The 24,400-nt window shown below is 36.9% G+C and overlaps 1 protein-coding gene across 2 annotated transcripts in view; it reads left to right on the forward strand.

The window, feature by feature from the left end:
• The window catches only part of LOC129553416 (SAM domain-containing protein SAMSN-1), a 99,329-nt gene extending 77,519 nt beyond the window's left edge, over positions 1–21,810 (forward strand). For both annotated transcript variants that reach the window (XM_055422341.2, XM_088836122.1), the window contains exons 4-8: positions 308–437; positions 3,884–4,035; positions 7,349–7,552; positions 9,716–9,866; positions 21,030–21,810. In XM_055422341.2, the coding sequence (XP_055278316.2) occupies positions 308–437; positions 3,884–4,035; positions 7,349–7,552; positions 9,716–9,866; positions 21,030–21,229 (837 nt within the window). In that variant the 3' untranslated portion in view covers positions 21,230–21,810. The remainder of the gene's footprint in view (positions 1–307; positions 438–3,883; positions 4,036–7,348; positions 7,553–9,715; positions 9,867–21,029) is intronic.
• Positions 21,811–24,400: the final 2,590 nt, after the last annotated feature.

Consider the following 24,400-nt stretch of genomic DNA (forward strand, 5'->3'; position numbering starts at 1 on the left):
TAATAAGCCTAACATTCCTGATTAAATAGTCTCAGTATGATATTCTTTCTAATTACAAAAATAAACTGGATAATTTCAGTTAAATTCCAAAATGTGGACTGTTTCAGCTAAAGAATTTTTCCAAGAATACCAAAAAACATTTTGCTAGAAATTGAGCTAAGGATTAATGACAGTCATATTTTATGCTGATGTGTTCCTAAGTATTTTATTGCTAAAGTATTGTCTTGTTTGTTAAATCAATGCACACAGTGAAAGTCTCCAAGGAAATCGGTTCTTTGCACTTAATTTCTGATATGATTTTCTGAAGGATGAGGAAGATGGAGAGGATACCCTCCCATACCGGAACAGTGACCCCACGCTTGGAACCCACATTGAGAAGAGCTCCCTCAAAACCAGTGACTCCTTGGACAGTCTCTACAGTGGGCAGAGCTCATCAAGTAAGGCTATAGAATAAGTGACAAGATGGGCGATCTGGGTTGAGTTAACTAAAAACAATGAATTTATTTCTCTTAGGCTTGTGAAAATAGTAACAAGCTTCCAGCTACTTGATTAGCATGTTGACTCTATGGAATTGCTATTATGTAAAATAATACATAATATAGTAGAATTATGGGATATTTTGAAAATCTTAGCACTGTGGTCAGCAGGGCTATTGGGATAGGCTTTAAAAAGATCACATTGACTGATTAAATCTGAATCCTACAATAAAGTATGCTGGGAAGAATTAGCATTATTTTGAATCCAGATTTTTTAAAAGAATTGAAATATTCAGAAAACTAAAATCCTGTTCTCGGCCTTTTTTCCTTCCCTGTCTCCATCCCCCACTTACTCCTTCATTTCCTTTTCTCTCCCTTCCTTTCTCCCTTCTGTCTTCCTACCTCTCCCTCTTTCCCTTTCTTTCATTTTTTTTCCTTTTTTATTTATTTCTTCCCTATCCTCCCCCTCTCATTGTTTCCTTCCTTTCCTTTCTTTGTCTGGAATATTCTGAAAAGAACAGGACGTTTGCATCAATTCTAGGTATCTATCCAGCATTAGTGAGTAAAAACTGAAGTGGTATGTAAATACTAAATAGTAGGAATATCATCAATTAGGTAGGGCTTCCCAGGTGGTGCTAGTGGTAAAGAACCCACCTGCCAATGCAGGAGACATAAGAGACGCAGGTTTGATCTCTGGTCAGGAAGATCCCCCTGGAGGAGGAAATGACAACCCATTCCAGTATTCTTGCCTGGAGAATCCCATGGACAGAGGGGCCTGGCGGTCTATAGTTCATAGGGTTCCTAAGAATCAGACACAAATGAGAGACTGAGCACATATCAGTTAGGTGACAAAAAGGAATCAACATGTGTTCAATGAGAATTTTCTAAAAAAATATCATTTCTAACAAAGAAGTCACTCAAGCTTCAGTCATATGTCCTGCTACAATATTTTAATGAAACTACTGATCCTACAGGATGCCTTATAAATTTTTTATATGTACACTGTTTTATATCTTTTGAATCTTTTCGGGGCTCTTAAATGGCTTTTTGCAAAGTTTATTTTCCATTCCATTCTAAATCAGCTGCTTCTGTTATTTGAAGATGGATCACAAAGACCAGATGTTGAAAATATCCTGAATTTTATTCCTGCTTCCCTACTGGCTGTAGAATAGCTATTTTGTGAAGTGAAAGCTAATACAGAAATATTTGAGGGGTATATTTTGCATGTGTGAAATTCAGACTTCATTAGTATTCATTTCTGCTGGAAGTTTTAAAATTCAAAATTGTGATGATGCCAAATGTGGGTAGAATTTTATTAACTTGAATATACCATGAAAAGCCAAGTGGTCGTGGAAGAGAGGATAAGGGAAACGGGAGTCCACTTAGCCATTATCAAACACAGCTTAATATCTGTGACTAGATGCAACACACGTTTTTTCTTTTTTTACACCAGTCCATATAAAAAAGAGGGTTTCCCTGGTGGCTCAGACAGTAAAGAATCTGCCTGCAATGTGGAGCCCGGGTTCGATCCCTGGGTTGGAAAGATCCCCTGGAGGAGGGAATGGCAACCCGTATTCTTGCTTGGAGAATTCCATGGACAGAGGAGCCTGGCAGGCGACAGTCCATGGGGTTGCAAAGAGTCAGACACGACTGAACAACTTTCATGATATAAAAAAATGAAGCATCCCTAGGGATCTTTATCTTATTTCTACACTTCTTTGAATGAACGGTAGAGATACTGGGCCTGCTCCCTCATGAAACAGCACCAAAGGACCTTTCTTCTCACTAGAGGAGAAAGAGAGGCGATGACAGAGTGGCAGGGAGACTCAGAGTAACCACCCTGTGAACCATTCTTGCCCCTAGGCAGCACAAATGGAATCTCTTTTTTTTTCACCCCTTGAGGTTCAAGATCAGAAAGGAAGAGGACCAGAGAAAAAGGTTTGGGAGCAGTTTTAAAAGCCCAGTTTAGAACAGTTTTGAGCCATTTAGGAGCACAGACATTGTAACACACTTCCTGTTTGCCTATCATTCACACTGCATGCAAAAATGCTACCTTTTATACATAGAGGTGTTGTCTCAGAATGGTTTTTGGTACACAGTAGGAAATCAATAACCTCAGATATGCAGATGACATTACCCTTATGGCAGAAAGTGAAGAGGAACTCAAAAGCCTCTTGATGAAAGTGAAAGAGGAGAGTGAAAAGGTTGGCTTGAAGCTCAACATTCAGAAAACAAAGATCATGGCATCTGGTCCCATCACTTCATGGGAAATAGATGGGGAAACAGTGAAAACAGTGTCAGACTTTATTTTGGGGGGCTCTAAAATCACTGCAGATGCTGATTGCAGCCATGAAATTAAAAGATGCCTACTCCTTGGAAGGAAAGTTCTGACCAACCTAGATAGCATATTAAAAAGCAGAGACATTACTTTGCCAACCAAGGTCCGTCTAGTCAAGGCTATGGTTTTTCCCGTGGTCATGTATGGATGTGAGAGTTGGACTGTGAAGAAAGCTGATCGCCGAAGAATTGATGCTTTTGAACTGTGGTGCTGGAGAAGACTCTTGAGAGTCCCTTGGACTGCAAGGAGATCCAACCAGTCCATTCTAGAGGAGATCAATCCTGGGTGTTCATTGGAAGGACTGATGCTAAAGCTGAAACTCCAATACTTTGGCCACCTCGTGTGATGAGTTGACTCACTGGAAAAGAGTCTGATGCTAGGAGGGATTGGGGGTGGGAGAAGACGGGGATGACAGAGAATGAAATGGCTGGATGGCATCACCGACTCGATGGACATGAGTTTGCATGAACTCCGGGAGTTGGTGATGGACAGGGAGGCCTGGCGTGCTGTGATTCATGGGGTCGCAAAGAGTCTGACACGACTGAGCGACTGAACTGAACCGAGGAAGTCTGAAACACCATTTTTGCTATATCATAGTAAATTGTAGGAAAACTTGTGGTCTTATGCTTTGACCATTCCCAATCAATAGCACACAGAAATCAAACTGTTGCTATAGGTTTCTGTCTTTGTTTACATGTACAAAATTCATTATCTGCCTTGTCCAGGGCATTAAGGCTATATACTCCCTGCCTCTTTAGCAAGTAGCCAATGCTCAAAGCACTGTACTACTGGATCAGATCACAGAGGCTGAAGTAAGAGAGTGCTTGAATTGGTGGTTGAGGAAAGAAGGATCAGGCTGACTGAATAAAGATCTGAAATGGCTCAGAGGCCAGAAGTCACTGATGGAGAAGGGCTGGGAGGAAGACTCAGCAATCAGTCACTTAGAATCCCCGCAGGAGGCTGGCATCCAATAGTTCAGCATTGTTTCTGCTTAGTTATGTCCAGTTGATGGTTCAGGACGTTATGAACCTTCAATGAGAACTGTTAATGCCTGCGTTTCTTTCATCAGGTGGAATAACAAGCTGTTCAGATGGTACAAGTAACCGGGACAGCTTTCGACTCGAAGACGATGGCCCCTACTCTGGACCATTCTGTGGCCGTGCCCGAGTACATACCGATTTCACACCAAGCCCCTATGACACTGATTCCCTCAAAATCAAGGTGTGTGCATTCTGTATGGTTTCTCTAGGGCTGGGTGTATGATCTCTTTCAGGAAGTACAAGTATGGGGATCTAGGGGTGAGTATATTTTCCCAACAGGAGAACTGAGGACTGGTTTACTATGGCAGGAATTCAAACAACACATGAGAGGTAAGGTAGGGTGATCAGTCTTTTGATTCTCTTCACAAAAGTTTTTTTTTGTAGATAATGCAGAATCATAGTCTTTTAAAAAAATTAATTTATTTTTTATTGAAAGATAATTGCTTTACAGAACACTCGATGACATAGATCAAGATCCTCTATGACCCACCTCCTAGAATCATAGCCTTTTAAGGGAGAAGGAACTGTCTACATTTTTTCTGACTACCAAAAGCCTCACAAGTTACTAGAAGTGCCTAGTTGTACTTGATACTTGTTTGAGTAAAAATGATGAACCCAAGGAGACAGAGAGAAAATGGAAATATCAGGCGAGAGCCCGGAAGAGCAAATGCCTTAGGAACCAGAATTGGTCAGGCAATTTCAATACTTAAGTCAGTACTTGCAAATGCCACAAGTAACCTGACAATTTTCTCTCAATGATATTTCCTCCTGAATTCCGTTTTCTTCATTGTTGCCTTCTACATTCATTTTCTTTTGCCAAAAGGGCTTCAAACAACACAAATGTATTATTATTTCACAGCACTGTAGGCCTTATATGTGGGCTCAATTGGGTGGTCTTTTTAAAGTCTCACTGGGCTGAAATCAAGGTGTCAGCAGAAGCTGTGATCTTATCTGAGACTCAGGGTCCTTTCTCATGCTCACTTGCTGTTGGCATAATTCAGTTTCTTATGGTTGTAGCTCTGAGTTTTCTGCTTTCCTACTGGATATAAACTGGGAGCCATGGTCAGTCCCCTGAGGTTGCCAGCCATGATTTTCTTTAACATGGAAGTTCGCTCCTTCAAAACCGATAGCAGAAAAGCTCACTCATGCTTCAGATTTCTTTAAGAGGTCCCACCTGATTAAGTCAGAAATACCCAGATAACTTATTTTTAATTCCAAAATTAATAAATCTGGGGTATTAATTATATCTGCATAGCCGCTCCTGTCATATAGTATAATAACATCATGAAATTTGTTTGAAATCCATCATGGTCATACTTTTGTTTATACTCAAGGGGAGGAGCTGTTACAATAGTACAAATAGAAGACGATTTAGTGGTAAAATACTTTATAGATGTTAGATTATTCATTTTAGTAACACAAAGTCACTATAGCTAAAGAGTAGAGATTATTTTCTAAACTGTCAATACCAAACCAATGTTAACCATAAATATTATAAGCTATGAAGTGTTAATATTATTATTAAATATTCAAGGCACTCAGCTCTTCTCTTTATCCCTTTTGAGATATCAAATCAGAATAAGTTCAGCTGGAGAATGAGGAAAACATTACTTTCCTCGGTTAGCTCCTTAGTTGTTTCTATGAAATGATTTGAAGTCTTGGGGAAAGGAGGATTATAGCCGAGTAACCATTGTAGAGGGAGGGCAGCAGAAGGGAATACATTGAAAACATTTTGATTCAAGACAGATTTCATCTTTCCCTACAATACCATGCCAGTGTACCACCCCTAGCACTGCTTAAGGGGATGTTTGTGGAGCTCTTGTAGGACACAATAAGAATCCCACAGACACCACTGGGATTGAATACTATTGTCTCCACCCAGGGTCTTATCTGAAATGAAGTTGGATTTTTGCCTGTAGCCTGTGGTCTTACCTGTAATGTATTTTTACAAGTTTAAAGGATAATAAGGGTGCAGCATAGGACTACCATATTTTGAGACAACCTCTTAGAGCTTCTGGGGATTTTCTAGGTCTGCTTAACTGATGTCATCTAGCCTAGGATTTTATTCTCTATAGTTAATGGCAGGAAAAACTAGATGAGCAGCTCATAGGATCAGAGTGTCAAATTGTCAATCAATTGGAAAGACCTGCTCTTTTAATCACATTTACAAATACAATTTGTGTATTAGATGGAAGAATGCACATTCAAGAGCAGCAGAAAAAAGTATTTTTAGTAGCAGATTTAATGCTTTGTTTGAGAGTAGATCTCTAAAATGGCAAACATGTCAGAATTTATAATGTAATCTCTAAGGTAGACAGCTAAACGTCTTAAAGGAGTAATTATGACTCTTAAATGTAGATACTGTATTTACATAGAAATCAAATCAACTTTCTTTACCAAAAAAAAAAAAAAAATACTCCTGTGAAGTTCCGTACTCTTAACAATTACTCCTGCAGTCTTAGTCTTCTGTTCTGTTCTGTTCAGTCGCTCAGTCGTATCCGACTCTTTGCGACCCCGTGGACTGTAGCCTACCAGGCTTCTCCATCCATGGGATTCTCCAGGCAAGAATACTGGAGTGGGTTACCGTTTCCTTCTCCAGCAGTCTTAGTCTTAGACGTGAATAAAGAGACAGACCAATTATTCTGTCAGTCCCAATGCATTCCGTTCATATTTTAAACTATTTCTGTTTAACTCAATCTAAGTATTAATTAAATAACTACTAGTTGATTAAGTATTAATTAATCTAGAATAAATAGCATAACTTATCCTTAGTACATATATAATTTTGTTACATATTTCATATGTACAATGTTCTGAACATTTTCATTATTTTAAATGGATGCAATACTTTAGGTAGATTCATTTTACAAAGTATATGAGTTTTTCTGATGAACTAGAAGCATAGACAGAGCCATAGACTTCTCTATCTTCCCCTTCCCAACTTGGGAGCCCCTCCACGGATGATGCTACATCTATATTATTTTGACAGGATAAATAAAAACAGCATCATTTTTTAATTCAAACAACTTAGGCTTGAGTTCTGCTATTGCCACTAACTTGCTGTGAGTTCCTGAGAAATTAATGCTTGCATTTCTCTTTCCACAATATTTAGAGTAATAGTAATTATAATTATACCTAGCATATAGGTTGAAGAGATGTATTATGGACATAAAATAGCTTAATGTACGCAAAATGTTTTGTAAACTACAGGATGCTCTACAAATGATAAATTGATATGATTCCAAAAACATAAACACATCATCAAATACATTTAGGAGTTTTTCTTCAAGCATGTTGGCGTTTTCTTCAACATTACAACAAATAGCTTCCTTAAACTTTTAAAAGAAATTTCCTCTTAGATTTATTTCTAACTCTAAATCTCTTTAATGGAATGCCCTCATTCTAATTTTCAACGATTCCAGGTTTTTTTTTTTCTACCAATTGCCATAGCATCAGAGTTCTCTGAAATCTAACTTATATTTCTTTGTCTTTAGAAAGGAGATATCATAGACATTATCTGCAAAACACCAATGGGGATGTGGATAGGAATGTTGAACAATAAGGTGGGAAACTTCAAATTCATTTATGTGGATGTCATATCAGAAGAAGCAGCCCCCAAGAAAATGAAGACACAAAGAAGGAGTGGAGTGGAAAAGCCTGAGACTCTGCAGGAGTTCTTAGAGAGGATTCACCTTCAGGTTAGCAAACCCATGGCCTGTTTGATTTTGATGGGATATAGATGAAATAACTGAGAAGAATGGATCTGTGTTCATATTGCTTAAAAAAAAAAAATACATGACTTACAGCAAGGGAAAATCTGTTTTCCAAAAACAGCTCTTATTTACCCATAACCACTTCTTTATACATGGATAGGTCTTGATATAACATCAGTTGGACTAAATTCTAATGATATTTAGCAGTCACAGTAGAAATTGGGCTTTCTCAGTGGCTCGGCTTGTAAATAATCCGCCTGCAATGCAGGAGACACTATAAGACACAGGAGACTCCTGTTCGACCCCTGGGTTGGGACTATCCCCTGTAGAAGGAATGGCAATCCATTCCAGTACTCTTGCCTGAAAAATCCCATGGGATGAGAAGCCTGGCAGGCTATAGTCTAAAGGGTCGCAAAGAGTCGAACATAACTGAACAATTATGCATGCATGTAGCACCTAAAGATTAGAACAAGAAAGTGAAATACACTTGGGGAATAAAGACCCAGAGAAAACATGGTGATGACAGTGATAATGAGAATATAAAGAATGCAGGTAAAAATTCCAAGAGTTGAAAGGAAGAATGACAAGATTGTATTTCCTATAGAACAGAGATCAAAAGCAACTCAATAGAAGGTAAACACATTTGTTTTTAAAGAAACGTGTTAGAAGACAATGATCATTAAGCCCCCATAATGACTGTGTCAGGGAAACTGTTGTCTATATTTATAATACAGTTATTTTCTTGTTATATTAGAGAAATTTTTATGAAGTATTTCTATGTTGTTAAATGGCATGTACATACACTATGCCTGGCCTCATTAAATTTACCATTTTGCATTCTACTTCTAAAACTAACACAGCAGTATTTTGATAGTTTTCAAAATTCATAATAAAGAAAATAACCAATTAATCTTTCCTTAACTGTTTATCCTGAATTACCTAGTTGTATTCCTATCTGTAGACTCACTACATAGACATTTCAATATTACTATTGGTGCCCTCCAAATGCTATACTCCTTGGAGGAGGCACATGTTTGAATCCTACTTCAGCTACTTGTTCTGTGACCTATGAAAAAACCAAGGTCTGAGGAAGTGAAACTTACTCAGGAACTCTCAGTTAGTTACATCAGATTGGGATTTTTTTTTTTTTTTCCTGTTCTGATTCTGTGATCCTACTTGGATACATTATTTTTTTAAAAAATTGCTACTCTTTCTTTCCTTTTTCTAAATAAATAAAGGGCTAGTAATAAGTTCTTTCTGATTACTTAAAACTTTTATATCCTCTTATTCAATTTTAGTAACTAAAATAAGGATATTGGAATTATGATCAAGTAAAATGGGAGGAATATTTGAGGAAGTTGAAAAGCATTTAAATTCACTTTGCATTTTTATTCTGTTACAGAGAACAGAGGTTACATAAATAACATACAGACTTTGAAATCAGAAGCCTATGAATTTTAAACTAATATATATTAATGCAAATGATGGACAAAATATACATGCTAAGAAAAGGAAACAATACTTTTCCCTACCACAGTGTTCTAATACTTAATAAAAGCTTTTAATTAAATAGAAAGTCTGGAATGCTCTAGGTTTATAAAATACCGTTCAACCAAAATGTTAGGTATACTTATATAAATTGTATCTGTTTCAAACTCCTTTTTTGACCTGCCCCAAGAAGTTAATGAGGGTAGATAATTTTGTGATCAAGCAAACAGGAAGAGATACAGATCCAGAAATATTATTATAATATACTCAATGAGAGGCATTTTATTGATAGACTTAAAAAAAACACTAGTTTTGTCAATTTTGCTATTTGAGAAGTGAAAACGTGCCAAATGGGATGAGTGATCCAGCTATTTAACTGATCCATGATTTAGCATTGCATTGCTTAAGGTAATCATTTCTTCTTTACATTTGTCCTTCCAAAAGGTGAGAAATGTACAACATGCTTTTTAAAGGTCTTGCATTCCTCTGTAGAAAACTAGTACAAATAAAACAAAATTAAGCAAAAGTTCTGTTGGCACCTTTTGGTTCCAATGCATTGTTTACATGCATTTCTGTACTTTTTAAAAATCTAAAAATAACTAAAAGTTAAATGCTTGCATCTGAGTAGTTTATATTGTACAAGTTTTTTCTTCCCCACAGGAATATACTTCAACACTTTTGCTCAATGGTTATGAGACCCTAGAAGATTTAAAGGATATAAAAGAGAGTCATCTCATTGAATTAAACATTAAAAATCCAGAAGACAGGATGAGGTTACTGTCAGCTGCTGAAAATCTCCTTGATGAAGAAAGTAAGTATGTGCAGCTACTATTCTCCCTCACTGAGAATCAAAGGTTAATGTAAATAGTAAAATCATTTAAAACAAATTCCCAGTTTTATTCACTGAGAAGCATATAAAAGTATTTTCTTATACATTTGGAAACAACTCTGGTCAAATCTATAAATAGAAAAAGGACTTTTTTTTTTTTTTTTCCGGACACGACTGAAGTGACTTAGCAGCAGCAGCAGCAGCTTACTGGATACAGAAAATGAAAAGGTTTTACGGGGTACTTCATTTAGATTCTGCAGACCTATTAATTTACAGACAAGAGGATGTCCACATTCCCTAAGACTGGGGGAGTCAGAGACAAATATTTAGTGACAGCATGAGCCATTAGCAAGAACTGTCATATGCAACTTTTGTAGAACTGCACAGAGCATGGCTCTGAGCTAATGAGCCTTTGCACCACACAGGAAAATTCGCTTCATTACCGTATAGTCACATCTTGTACGTGTTTATAGTATTCTTTCAAAATGCTATAATAGCTTGCAAAAATATTCGGCACTTACTTTTATTATCTGAGGTGGTTGTCTCTGTATTTGTAAGTATAAACTAAAGATGGAGTAACACATGCAGATTCACTTGAATATTGGCCACACCAACGGGGTTTATAAAGAAAAGCTAGCCTTTGTTTTCACAACTGCCGATCTGACCATTATTCTTACCAAATCTGACTGGGCTCCTTAAACCCTGAGCTCAGGGAGTGCCAAACTCTGTCAGGAGTATTTCATTACAAAAAAAAGAGGGGACGGTATCTAATTCTAAAGATGAGAAAGAACTTATATCCCCCTAATCCAACCTTCTCTTTCCAAAGTAATATTAATAATAACCATTAATTATTTTTTGGAACATGTTCTCTAAAACTTTGAGCCAGGGTCTTTACATTTACTTTCTTCTTTAAAGCTGTCCACAACTCTCAGAGTTGGTATCATCCCTATTTTTATAATGAGAAATGAGAAGATAAGTAACTTGTCCAAGTTTATGCACCTGGTGAATTAAGAAGCTAGGACCAGTGTCTGTGATGTTGTTAGACTTTCTTATACTGCAAGTAATAGCCTAGATTGAGAGTCAGGAGAAAAACTCTACATAGGACCCAGGCCTCCTGATGGTCCCCTCGTGAGGTTTCCTATATTCTCCCTTATATGTCTCATGAAATGGCAGTATTGAACCGCACATATTTCTTATACATGGGCCTTTTGTCTAGCAAGAATTAATTTACTTTACAGAAACCGTGCCTTATTGAATCCTTACTTGCTCTCTTGAGCTCGCAAAGGTCCTCATCCTTTTCAAGGAGTTTTCACACGCACCACTAATTTGACACCCACAGAACTGATTTGAAGTTGTGGCGGCTAGGAGATGCAGAAAAGAATCAGGTCACAGAGGCAAACAAAGGTCAAACTTAAGAAAGTAACCTATTTACGAGCCAAAACAAAACTGATCAGTGTAAACAGGTCTAGGAATATCTTCCAAGTAAACGAGGCAGTTCCTTTCACATCTCGTCATTTCAAAACATGGATCCTCACTATACAATATTGTACTAAGAAATGGATTCTGTCTTGAAAGTGATGATTTTCAGTATCACTATCAGTACTCTCCCGAACAAGCTGATACTGAAATGGAGGAAAAACAGTATTTTTTGAACTCTTGTGAATAATTGCTTTTCTTCTACAATAACATCCATGTAGCTATTTTGTCCATTTTATAGATGAGAAAATATTTCGGAGATGAATTTCAAAGAGGCCAAACAGCTAGATTAGTAGTAGAGTTGGAGTTTTAATTAAAGGCAGTCTACTACAAAAAACCAAGTTCTTAAAAAATAAATAATTAAAAAAAACAACACAAGTTCTTTCTTCCACACATACAAGAACTTCAGTTCAGTTGTCCATCTCAGAAAGTGGAAGTTAATATTTAAGTGAGAACGGAAGTTTTGTAACAGCATGACACTCTTAAAGGTTCAAAGGTTTGTATAGCTACATTGAAACAGGATTTGTGAATGGAATGAGCCAGAGAGGCTTGGTAAACAGGGCTTTAAGCCATGGGACTGCGCTCAGCAGAGACTTACAGAGGGACGATCAGTCCAGTCCAAAGGCCTGGGCCACTTAAGGTATCCACTTAATTTCTTTATTCTGACTTCCACATCACCCATCTACTTTCTCTGTTAACAAAAGTACAACAATTTATAGATGATGTCATCTTAGAGCTAGGTATAATTTTAAAAACTATCTGACTCAAATTCTTCCTTTACAAGATGAGGAAACTAGAACTAGAGTAGCTTTCTCAAGGTCACATATCTAGGACCCAGTCTCCTAAACCTATCAGAAACACATTCTACTATGCCTTGGTCTCTGAAAACAAAAGACAGTCTCTCCAAACTATGATGTGACTTTCCATGTTTGATATAAAAAGCATAAATATTCCCTGAATTATTTCTCTTCAGAAAACAGTACTTGAAGGTCATTAGAGGTTGACCGTTTAATAATATCCAGTAATGTACAAACATACCCATACAGAGCCAAATTCTAGGAGATGAAAAATGGAAAAAAATGCAGATTCAACCAGTGTTTGTTCTCAACACACAACCCTGAGACTTTTCCTCTTTTAATCTTAGGTCTAAAGTAGTATTAGAATATACATGTCAAAAAGATGCATATTGCATGTTAGGCTATTCTGACTGAAAGCTATTTATCTTATATGAAACTGCTTTGCTCAAGAAATAAAGAAGAATGACTTCTATTTGTTGATAAGATAGTGAGTTCTGATGATTCGGCACCATGCTACTGTGTGCTCATTTTTATCTATTCTCTGTGAATCATATCTTCTACAACCATGCTAAAGATTAAATGCACAACCTTCATGTACCTTGAATGATAAAGACCTTGAATATATGGTTGTTTAAAAATGAGACATTATTAAAAACAAATGCATGTCACAGTCATAGGTTTAAAATAGCTTTTTTTTGTTATGTGGAAGAACGGGGTATGCAAATTGACCAGGATTTTATGTATGCATTTTATTTTGATCATTGAATAATGTCAGTTTGGGGAAAGTCAATAAATTCCTAGTTTAGCATTTCATTGCTATTTAGGTTGGAAAGTTTTGCCTTGCTTATCATTCAGTATAAAAATTGAGCAGAGTGGGCACGAGTTCTGATCACAGGAGTTAAAGCTCTGAGATAACTGTAGAAAAGACCACAAACTCCAACGTGAGCCTTTAATACATTTAGAGGGACCAAAGCGTGGGGAATGGGACAGGAACAAACAGAAATCTAGACTTAGAACAAGCAGTTTCCCTTTTCTCTTAGGCCAAAATAGACAGCATTGTACCCACTTTGACCTTGAAAACGTTAACCGGATTAAACTTTTTTAGGTCATTGCTTGACAGGAGGTAAAGACACTTCTCCAACAAACTGACAGTAGGGCTGGCGAGTGGTGTTAGGACTGATCACTGCATGACCTCTACAGTAGAATAGCAACTTTGGGTTCTACAGTTCCAATCTCGAGCACAGAGATATTCTGAATTTCCTCTCACGACACATTAGAACTGAGCAGAATCAGGCTACTGTCTCCTCCAGCTGGGAATCTAGATGAGGTTAGAAAGAGAAGAAAAATTAGGGTAAACTACTTGGCTCTTGAAGGAGCAAATGAGTGGAATCTGTTTATTTTGTGCACTTCAGAGTTTCTCTATTTATCATCTGAATTTTAAAATGGTTTGTTTACTTTGAATAAATATTCCCAGCAAGGAAAAAAGAGAATAGAGAATATGTGTGTGTGTGTTTTTCCATAAACACAACCTTCAGGACCCCTTTGCCTTGCTGAGAAATGCCTCTTTAAATTAATAAGATAGTTGACTGCTATTTATAGTAAACATTTTCTTTTTATTCTGAACTCATTTCTCTTTTCTTATGCTGAGGTGCACTTTGATGTGTCTTAAAAGTGTGTGAGAATGTGTTCAATCCTCCTTAGGGAAAATGGGTGATGGAAATATCTTGTTCTCCCTATAGCCCAGGGATAATTAAAATTTAAATTGAAAACAAAAAACAACCTCGTAACAGAATAAGCAAACTCTATTGGAACCTGTATATAACATATTGGAGGTATTACCTGCACCCTTTGTTTGCAGTGCTCAGTGAGGAGGAAGGGGGAGGGGCGGGTTGTGTGCCAGGCCCTTGGCACCAGCTGTGGTCACAGCAGCCCCACATTGCTCAACTATCCCCGCTTGTGCCTTTCTGCCTGCCTCCCTGCTCACAATGATGCAGGGCAAATGGCAAAGCCCAGCCAGGAGCCTGGAACATGAGCTGCCAGCAGGGGAGATTTGTAGCGATGCCAAGCAGCAGTCCAGCAGTTGGCCTGACAGTGTGCCAGGGTTGCCTGGTGCCTTAGCCCCTGACATGCGTGCCTGTTGTTTCCAACCCACTTGCCATATGATTTGGATTGAGATTCAAGAAACACACAGCTTTTAAGAAAATATATGCTGACTATCTCCGCAGACAGAGTAGAGGAGGCACATGGGCGTTTTACTTTTATGTGTCTATAAATATGCATTTAATATCTATTTCTAGTCATAGCCATTTGGCCTCGTGTAAAGTTTCTTCACAACTTTTTTAGTTTTATCCCCTAAAATTTAAATTATTATAGATGCCATATTCCATATAATACAAAGAACAAAAAAAAAGAAATAAATACATTATACTTCAGAGAAGCATCTCTAGAGAAAACAGTTCATAGAATTTTCACCTCCGTCATTTAGAGAACTTGTAACATCTGTACATGTAGGGCATTCCTGTACTTGTCTTTATATTGCACTGTGATTGTGTACTAGGCATGGCTTTGTAGTGATTACCCTGGTCAAACAAGGCACAATCCTCTATCACCGTGTGCCTTCCCAAAGCCCCTAGCGCCACACTTGGCATTGAATCCATAGTTAACAAACGCTTGTGGAAAGCATATATGTTGAATGAGAGAATGAAGAGAACTGCAAATAGTAAGCAAAACTTCTTTTTCTGGTTATAAAGTTGCAAGTCCCCTGCAATCCCACTTTACACATAAAAGTTTTTGTAACAGGCAGCTGGGTGTTGAAATGTGTGGTTAAGATTCATTTCATGCGTACATTACCCATGTGCACAGGCAAGGGTGAAACTGTGTGAGTAGATTTCTAGAAATGTAAAAAACTATCAAAGTTTAAAATAGGTATACTTTTGAATCCAGAAATTCCAAGTTTTCGGAATTTGATTAACTTCTACAATGCATAAAAATACTAGTTAAACTACTAGGAGTTTTAGTTCAAAACTAAAACTAATGTGAACTTCTACTAGTAATTAATTTGTTATAAATAAGTTAAGATATAGGCAAACAATAAAGCAGGATAAAGATATCAGCAGAATGAAATATAGACTGACATGAAAAGATGCCCAAAACATAGTAAATGGTAAAAGCAAATTGTAGATTACTAATATGTAACGTAATCCTGTTTTGCCAAATATAATACATTTTAAAATAATGAAATTATCATTTCACCATGTCAAGTAAACAAGATTAAATTAACTGTTAAGAAATGTGATATTGATTTCCCAAGGCCCCTAATGAAGCAGTATGATAATAGTTTTTTATATTATTTGGTCATCATCAAAACAGTCTAATAGGACAACAATTCAACCAAGAGTAAATACTTCCTGGGACCAAGGTCTTTCATGGGGATGTGTGCTTGGGGCCGTGGTAACCTGATGTGCAGTCCGCATTGGTATGGAGCAATTAGATCTCAAGCGAGTGTGACTCTGTCGCTGAAGGAGTCTGCACAGTGAGCAGCTGTTGTGAGTGTAAGTGAAAAGATGTACTCTCCAGAACATAGCTTATTAGAGAGACCATGATGCTTGAATGCAAAGGGAGGTTCGCAAACAGAGGGAGAGTCATTTCAACTCCATAATCTCTCATGGCCTCAGGAAAACAATAACTGGTTGGTTTGCCATGAAGAGATTCTTGTATTCACTTTCTTCTTGTTTATTTTTTCAAAAGGTGGACTAGTATTTAAATAAAATAAATACCAAATATTCACTAAATAGAAAATTAAAATGTTCAGGTAATTTAAGGACATGCTTAAGATGAAATCAGAAATAAGTAGGCTATGCCATATCGTCTAGTGAATGTTCCCCTCCATGGACAATGCTACTGCTGCTGCTAAGTCACTTCAGTCGTGTCCGACTCTGTGCGACCCCATAGACGGCAGCCCACCAGGCTCCCCCGTCCCCTGGATTCTCCAGGCAAGAACGCTGGCGTGGGTTGCCATTTCCTTCTCCAATGCATGAAAGTGAAAGTGAAGTCGCTCAGTCGTGTCTGACTCCTAGCGACCCAATAGACTGCAGCCCACCAGGCTCCCCCATCCCCGGGATTCTCCAGGCAAGAGTGCTGGAGTGGGTCGCCAGTGTCTTCTCCATGGACAATGCTATCTCTGGCCAAATAAATATAACCACAGTGATCTGGAGAACGCTTGAGTCTAGGTTTGAGGAGCTGATATGGAGCTACAGATAAGGCTGAGATTTTGAGCCATCTTAAAATACTTCCCTTGTGGCTCAGACGATAAAGAATTTGCCTGCAGTGCAGGAGACCTGGGTTCAATCCCTGGGTCAGGAAGATCTCCTGGAGAAGGGAATGGCTACCCACTCCAGTATTCTTGCCTGGGAAATCCCAGGGACAGAGGAGCCTGGTGGGCTAGGGTCCATGGTGTCACAAAAGTGTCTGACACAACTTAGCGACTAAACAGCAAAAGTGCATAAGCCTCGTTTTTCCTCTCTGAAGATGGTACCGGACTAGAGAAAAAAAGAGGAGGATAATACAAAGACCCAAGAGGTGTCTTCATTTGAATTTCAACAAAATTTCTTACTTGATTTTCTTTAGTTCATATTTCCTTTAATTAAACTAAATATTGCATTCTTTTTATTAAATGCATTGTTTATTGAGCACTTTCATTGGCCAGCTATTTTCCTATGCCCTCTGGATTGATAGTACATGGTATAAAGGACAGAAGCTTCATACCTAAGGCAAACAGATAATAAAGTCAAAATCTGAAATATTTGAGTAAAGAAAACTGGGAAAATGAAGCAAAAACTAGTAGTTTACATTTTTTATTAAATCTTCAACTTTCTAATATGTGAATATAGGACAGATTTTTCTCTTCAGGGCATGATGACTTTTTCCCAGAATTAGGACCTACTTTGATTTCCTTAAAGCTTTCTTCACTTTTAGTATAATTGAGATTGCCTATACTTAATTAAATGTCACAACTCAATATAATTATTTTATGAATAATCATATTAGCTGTCTTATATTCTAATTGCCACGTCACTTTCTGTCTCCATTGATCACTACCTTATGTTGAACCACACGCTTTATACAATTCCATAAAAATTTTGGTAATAAATAAAATATTTTAATGTTCAAATTAGTTCTTTATGACAAATATCTTCTAAATATTTTTTTTTCTTAAAATGATCATTTTCACTACGTAGAGTGCAGAACTGTTTGGAGCTGCTTTCTGTACAACTTTATGCCTGATGTCAGCTGGTAGCAATAAGATATACCATTTTTCAGATTATTTACTAATTCTTCAGTATACTCAGATTTTCAAATGTACAGCTTTCAGGATATTTGCAAACCATTCAGGGGCTTTATTAAAAAATGGTAGCATTTTAATGTTTTGTTATTTATTAAAATAAAATACAAAACATTGTAAACAATCTCAGAAATATAGAACTCTAAAATTTTAACACTTCCATGTGTGAATTATATGATATCCATATGTTTTTACATAATTCTAAAAATAGAAAAATTATATATGCTAATTCTTTAACTTCATGTATTGTCAGAAATGTTTTTGTTTAAAAAGATGCACTCGGATATCCTAAGGAAAGTCTGTAATTTAATAGTCAAACTGATTCTTATTCCAATGTGTTACTTACCTGGTTAGCTCAGATGATTGGACCATGGGACAAAACTGATGAAGGATATAGTTTCAATTTCTAGGTAGGTCAGTTAGCTTTACTCTGCTTCATGACCACATGAAGAGACTAAATGACTTAGAAAGAACATGTGAATGTATTAGCGTGAATTCATTTCCTCTGCTGGAAAAACTACCTATAGCACAAGACCTAGGTTTATGCCAATCCTTAAGTCATTAGTGTCAAGAGGAAAAAAACAAAACAAATAAACAAAGCAAAACAAAAAATGAGGAAAATCTTGACCCTCTAAATACAAAGACTGAATGCTAGATAGCTTTCCTTTCCATTATATAACTTAATGACCTGCCTTTTCTTTTTATAGTTACAGTTGAGGGGTTCCAGCTGATCACCTGCCTGAAATTATTGCAAGCCTGGTGGGAAGCTTTTGAGGAGGCATAGTCATGTTTTGATTTCACTAGGAAATCATTTAGCAAATTACTGCTGTTCTGTAAATTACTGTGCTGCATAACTTTCATACTGAGAAACTATTTCCTTTTTCCATAAAAATTGCAGATGAAAGGTTTCTACAATAAATAACCTGTATTTAAAATGAACCATTCCTAGAATATGGAGAATGTGATACAGCATTTCTCAGGTGGAAACAAAAACAGATACATTTTATTACTAATATTAAAAATGGCATATTCTCTGTTTAAAGTTAGATTTATTGTTTCTTTACTTTGTTACCCTTTGAGGTGAACATATAGAACTTTCTAAGAATGAAATAACAACCTAAGTACTTATTTTTTGGAAAGGAAAAGAGCTAATTTTAGAAATCAGAGTTCTTTAAGCCTATGTTTTATATCTTGAAGAGTCCCACAATCAGTAATCAACCTAAACAAAATACAGTGTTGGAAGTAGTTATTATACTAAGTCGCTTTTAGGATGGCAGTCTGAGGAAGGGATCTCAGTTCTTTCAATTTTGTGTTGAGGTAATAAGCCCAAATATATCTGGGGAAATCGGTCTTATCCCCATCGCCATTCTGACGAAGAGAATCACACTCTGAATATGGTGATCACTGCTGATGTGGCAGGAAGCACTGCAAAAAGATTAATTCCTCTGGTCTTTTCCAGAAACACTTGGATAATGGAACACAGAGCCAGTTCTTTCATTTCAGTGGCAATAAGACAAAAAAGCAAAGGAAGAGAGAAGGTTTTTTCCTTAAAGACTGAGGTCCCGTTTCAGTGCTGCCTTTTCACAAAAGAAGGGCTTGGAACCACAAGTGAATGACTGATACTTATCAACACTAGTCAAGATTAAGTAGGTTCCCCTAAAGCTAAAAGGCTTATAACTAATAAAGACAAAATGCTTCACAATAGCCAACATTTTAAAACAATAATCACAAAAGGTTCACATTAAGTTGAAGCTCCTTATACCAACAACTAGTTACAACATCACTAGACTTAAATTTCTGATAACTGAGCCCACAGTTAAATAAAGTTGTGGCAAATGTGGAGAAGATTCAGAAGACTAGCATAAATGTGGTTTCATTGTGGCGAAAAAAAGGTTAAAAGAACTGTCATGATTCATTTTGAAAATGAGTAGACTAAGAAATTATTTTTATCATTTTTTCCAACTTTTCTCAACCTATGTTTCCCATGTAAAAGCACAGAATATGGAAATCATTTAAGTGACTCTTTGCTCCATTCCTCCATGAAAGGGGCAAAACTAGTACCATTATAAATACATTGAGGAGAACTTAATTCATTAGATACAAGGATGCTAGGCTCAATGCTCTCTTGTAATGGAGGTTGATAGCAATTAGATATTCAGTGGGCCATAAACTAATATTGACAATTTATCAGAAGCCTATAAAATGCATTTAAAAGTGGGAGAAATGTAGACAAGATAAAGCGTGGATTTCCAAAAGATAAATTACTTGAGTCAATTGAGTAAAATTACACCAGTACACAATTTCCTTCTTCCAAGGATTTTGAAGTTTGGATCTACTTTCTTTTCATTGGAATGAGATGAAATGCATAGCCTCTGAAGGCAGAACTTAAACCACCACCCTGAAATGTATGTTCTTTCAATGTAGGGCTATTCCAATGTCCAAAGTAGAGCAGTCTCAGGTTTAGAAAGAGAAATAGCAAGACATGCTCATATAGCTGAGAAATGGTGGCTTAAGATCCATCTCCTCTCCTCAGGAAAGAAAGAAACATCACATTGACAAAGAAGAACACTGATGCTAAAAATTCTTGAGAAGAGTAAAACTATAGGGCTCCTTAGATTCTTTAGAAATATCTTTCATTACATCTCTAATATTATTTTTTACCCAAAATGACAATGCCTGTTCTATTAAGAATACTGGTTTGATGACACAGGATTACCAACCTGAATATATATAATTGTTATTCAGAAATATAAATACAGATGTAGCAAACTACAAAAAGCAGATTCAATAGATACAATGTTATACTATCTAAAACCAACCTGAGGAATTCCCCGGCAGTCCAGTGGGTAGGACTCAGCACTTGTCACTGCTATGCCCTGGGTTCAATCCCTGGTTGGGGAAATAAGACCCCATAAGCCATGGGGCACAGCCAAAAAATAAAAGCAATGTCTGCTTTTATGTCTACTTTTCTGATGAATTCAAACATAGGAGAATTCTATGTTTTCCAAACATGGAAATTATTAAATTCCAAGTTATTGAAATTCTATTGTATATTGTTGCTCACATTGATCTTTTATTCATTAATCAACATTATTATGATTCTCAAATTGTTCACAAAAATGGCTATTGACTAGGATTGTACATTTAAACTACAAATGACTTCTTCTAATGTTACTTTAAGGAGTATTTGGACAAGGCATCAGTCACACTGTGGCTACAATCTGCTTTCTTTGGCAACTTATCATCAATGTAAAAGGAGAGTACATATTGATCTGCACTTCTGTAAGCAGTTCACATGAATTCTGTGAAACTCCAAGTGAGCAACAAAGGGCAAACTTTATCTTCTAAGGAAATAGTGGCTCGAATATTTGAGAGCAAACATCTTATTTATGATGAACAAATACATCATTTACTTACAGAAGTTTCCACTGTAATGAACTTGAAACAGTTAAAATAACTTGAAGATGAATGAATATGTGAACAAAACTTTTCTTGGCTCTGCCTAACCCGTTCTCTCTTTTCCATTTACAGCTATTCAAGAGCAAGAAAGTGAATCCATGGCCCTATCCTTAAGCCCAGACATCTTAAATAAGTCACAGTTAGATGACTGCCCAAGGGACTCTGGTTGTTACATCTCATCAGAAAATTCAGATAATGGTAAAGAAGACCTGGAGTCTGAAAATCTGTCTGACATGGTACAGAAGATTACTATCAGAGAGCCAAGTGACTGAATATACAGTATCAACTCTGTATCTACAGATGTGTTCTATTTTAACTCTTCCTGAGCTAAAAAATCAATAGGAGAGAAAGAGACGTATTTGCAGATACTACCTGAAGTAAAATGTTTTAATGGGAATAACTGTAAATAAAAACCCATATCTCTAATATTCCTAGTTATTGTAAATAGTATGTATATTTATTTCTTTAAATGCTAAAATATTAATATTTTACTTCCCTGTATCAGAAGAAGGATAATGTAAGTTTGGGGTATGTTTATTTAGCTTTATTTTATAAGTGCAAATGTGATTCTGCAAAAAGACCCCCCCTTTTTATTTTACATGCCTGTTTTCAATTTGTGTATATTGTTGAGTGAATAGTAACAGAGCATGTCTATTTAATTGCCCAAGCAGCATTTATACTCATTTTTATAATTACTGGGAAAGTGTGAGTTAGTATTGGAGACATTTTATCCTAATCCACAGTGGCGTTTTAGTAATTATTTTTTGTTGATTTCTTCACTGTTTTCTGTATGAAAGTATAGATAAAACATATTGTCAATTCTGATTTAGTAAAACTAATTTTAATAATTGTACAGATTTCTCATTTTTTAATTTTTTTCAGATTTCTCATTTTTAAGTGTAAATATTTTTAATTTTGAAATACCCTAATTTTAATGATAAACAACTGTATGCATTTGGTATTCTCCAGACTGTTAAAGTATATGTCACCTTAGAACTTCAGACAAAAAAATTTCTACCAGATAATGTTTTATTGTCAGTATATATGCTTATAAAACATATTTATATATATATATATGAAAGTGAAAGTGAAGTCGCTCTGTCGTGTCCGACTCTTTGCGACCCCAGGGACCGTAGCCTACCAGGCTCTTCCGTCCATGGGATTTTCCAGGCAAGAGTACTGGAGTGGGTTGCCATTGCCTTCTCCAGGAGATCTTCCCAACCCAGGGGTTGAACCCGGTTCTCCCGCATTGGAGGCAGACGCTTTACCATCTGTATATGATTTCCAAATCAATCACCTCACCTCAGTCTCCTTCCTGAACTCCACATCTGTTTTGGCCAACTTCCTGAATAATTGTATGTATCAGCACAGGCTGCCCTAATAAAACACCATAGCCTGGGTGACTTAAACAGTAGAAACATTTCTCACAGTTTGGGAAGCTAGACATCCGAGATCAAGTTGCCAGCATGTTGAGTTCTGCTGAGATCTCTCTTTCTGACCTGTCTTCTTGCTGTATTCTCACAAGGCAGAGAGAGACCCCAGGCTCTCATTATCCCATAACGATGTCCTTACCCTCATGACCTAATCTAAACCTAGCTCCCAAAGACCCCATCTTCAAATACCATATGATGGGGTTTAGAGCTTCAACATATGAAATTGAGGGGATGGGGAAGGCACAATTCAGTATGTGATTTATCACAAAAATTAAATCACATACTTTCAGCTTAAAAATGTTTGATGGCTCTTCATTGTCTCTAGTATAGTATTTAAACCTTCCAGGATATATAAAATCCTCCCCAACAATTTTTAACCTACCCTATGAGTCATATCTTTCCTCTCCCACCTCTCACGCTACACTCTCCAGCCAAAGCAATATACTTGCAGCGTCCTGAATTCACTATTCCTTTTTTGGCTTTTCTTACATTATGTATTTTCCTGGAGTGGCTCCTGCTATTTTCTATATCCAGAAGCCTCCCTCTGTTTTTTGTCCTGAGACTCACCACCAAAACCACTTCTTCTGTGAAGCCTTCCATGATTCCCTTTGGTGTTCTCCTCTTTGTGTTTCCATAGCAACTTGTGTCTCTGTTGGTTAAAACACATCATATTATACTTTATTTATTATGACACTTGCCCTCCCATGGCACGGTGATCTTCTTGTGACAGAGATTATTTTGTTTAGTCTTTTTAATTGCAAGTATAAAACCAGGTACAGAGTGGGCATTTAGGAGTTGTTTGCTGGAGTGCATTAAATATAATTATTATTCCCATACACATTCCATATCTATATTTAAATCAATCTGATCAATCTATGAGTTTCCCAGGTGGCACAGTGGTAAAGAATCTGCCTGCCATTGCAGGAGACGCAAGAGACGTGGGTTCATTCCCTGGATAGGGAAGATCCCCTGGAGGAGGAAATGGCAACCTATTTGAGTATCTTGGATGGAAAATTCCATGGACAGAGGAGCCTGGCGGGCTATAGTCCATGGGGTTGCAAAAGAGTTGGACATGACTAAGCACACCATCATCTCACCAGAGCCTCTCCACTGGAACCAGCTGAATCTTTCAGTACAGAAAGGCTGTAAAACTTTTTCATGCTCTGGAATTCAATGATTATTCTGGTCCTAGGGAGAGCCTATATTTACAGACTCAAGTTTGTTGTGACAGAATGCATGGTCAGAGAAATTTTATTTCAGATAAATGGATAAAATCTTTACAATACTGTTTTGAAAAGAGCAAAAATTGGATGATTTAAATCCTGGTCACCCCCCTCCACCCCCAACACACACACACACACACACACACACACACCATTCTATTGCTTACAAAAACAGGAATATACCTTCACCATGAAGTATTTCATCATAAATTTTTTCATCAACTAAACTAAGAAAATAATTCATTAATAAATAAGATAACTTTTGAAAGTCCTAAAATGCCAGGCAGCTAAAGATTTTCAAGTCTTAGATAACATCCAACTCACTGAGGTTAGTCAAGTGCCTTGCAACTTCCTGAGTGAGGCCAAACTGATGACATTTCATGTTGAGAAACTTCCGTTACAAGCATAAGTTCTGAGAAAATAATATGATGAAATTTTAGATACTCCATCACCCCACACACGTACTTCCATCCCCACCTACCCCGCCACCGCCGATAAAGAAAATTGTATAACTAATCAGCAGGCAGACTTCAAGTACTCCTTCATAAAGTGGGAAGTCATGCTAAAATTATGTAAAGGTTGAAAGCAAAATGAATAGGGACTAAATATAGGCAAAAGAACAGCAGTTTCTAAATTTGACCAGGTTTTGTGGCTATGGAAATATGATGGAAGTAACCTTCACTCTCTGCTACTTCCTGTCTTAACACTGAATTCATCTCATCCCACCCAGTGTTGACCTCATCACATCAACTGGAGATGCTGGTTTGAGGACTGTGTGACTTTGGGC

This window comes from Moschus berezovskii, chromosome 1 (assembly GCF_049115385.1).
Source record: "Moschus berezovskii isolate FMDL1 chromosome 1, NW_MosBer_1.0, whole genome shotgun sequence".
Lineage (NCBI taxonomy): Eukaryota > Metazoa > Chordata > Mammalia > Artiodactyla > Moschidae > Moschus > Moschus berezovskii.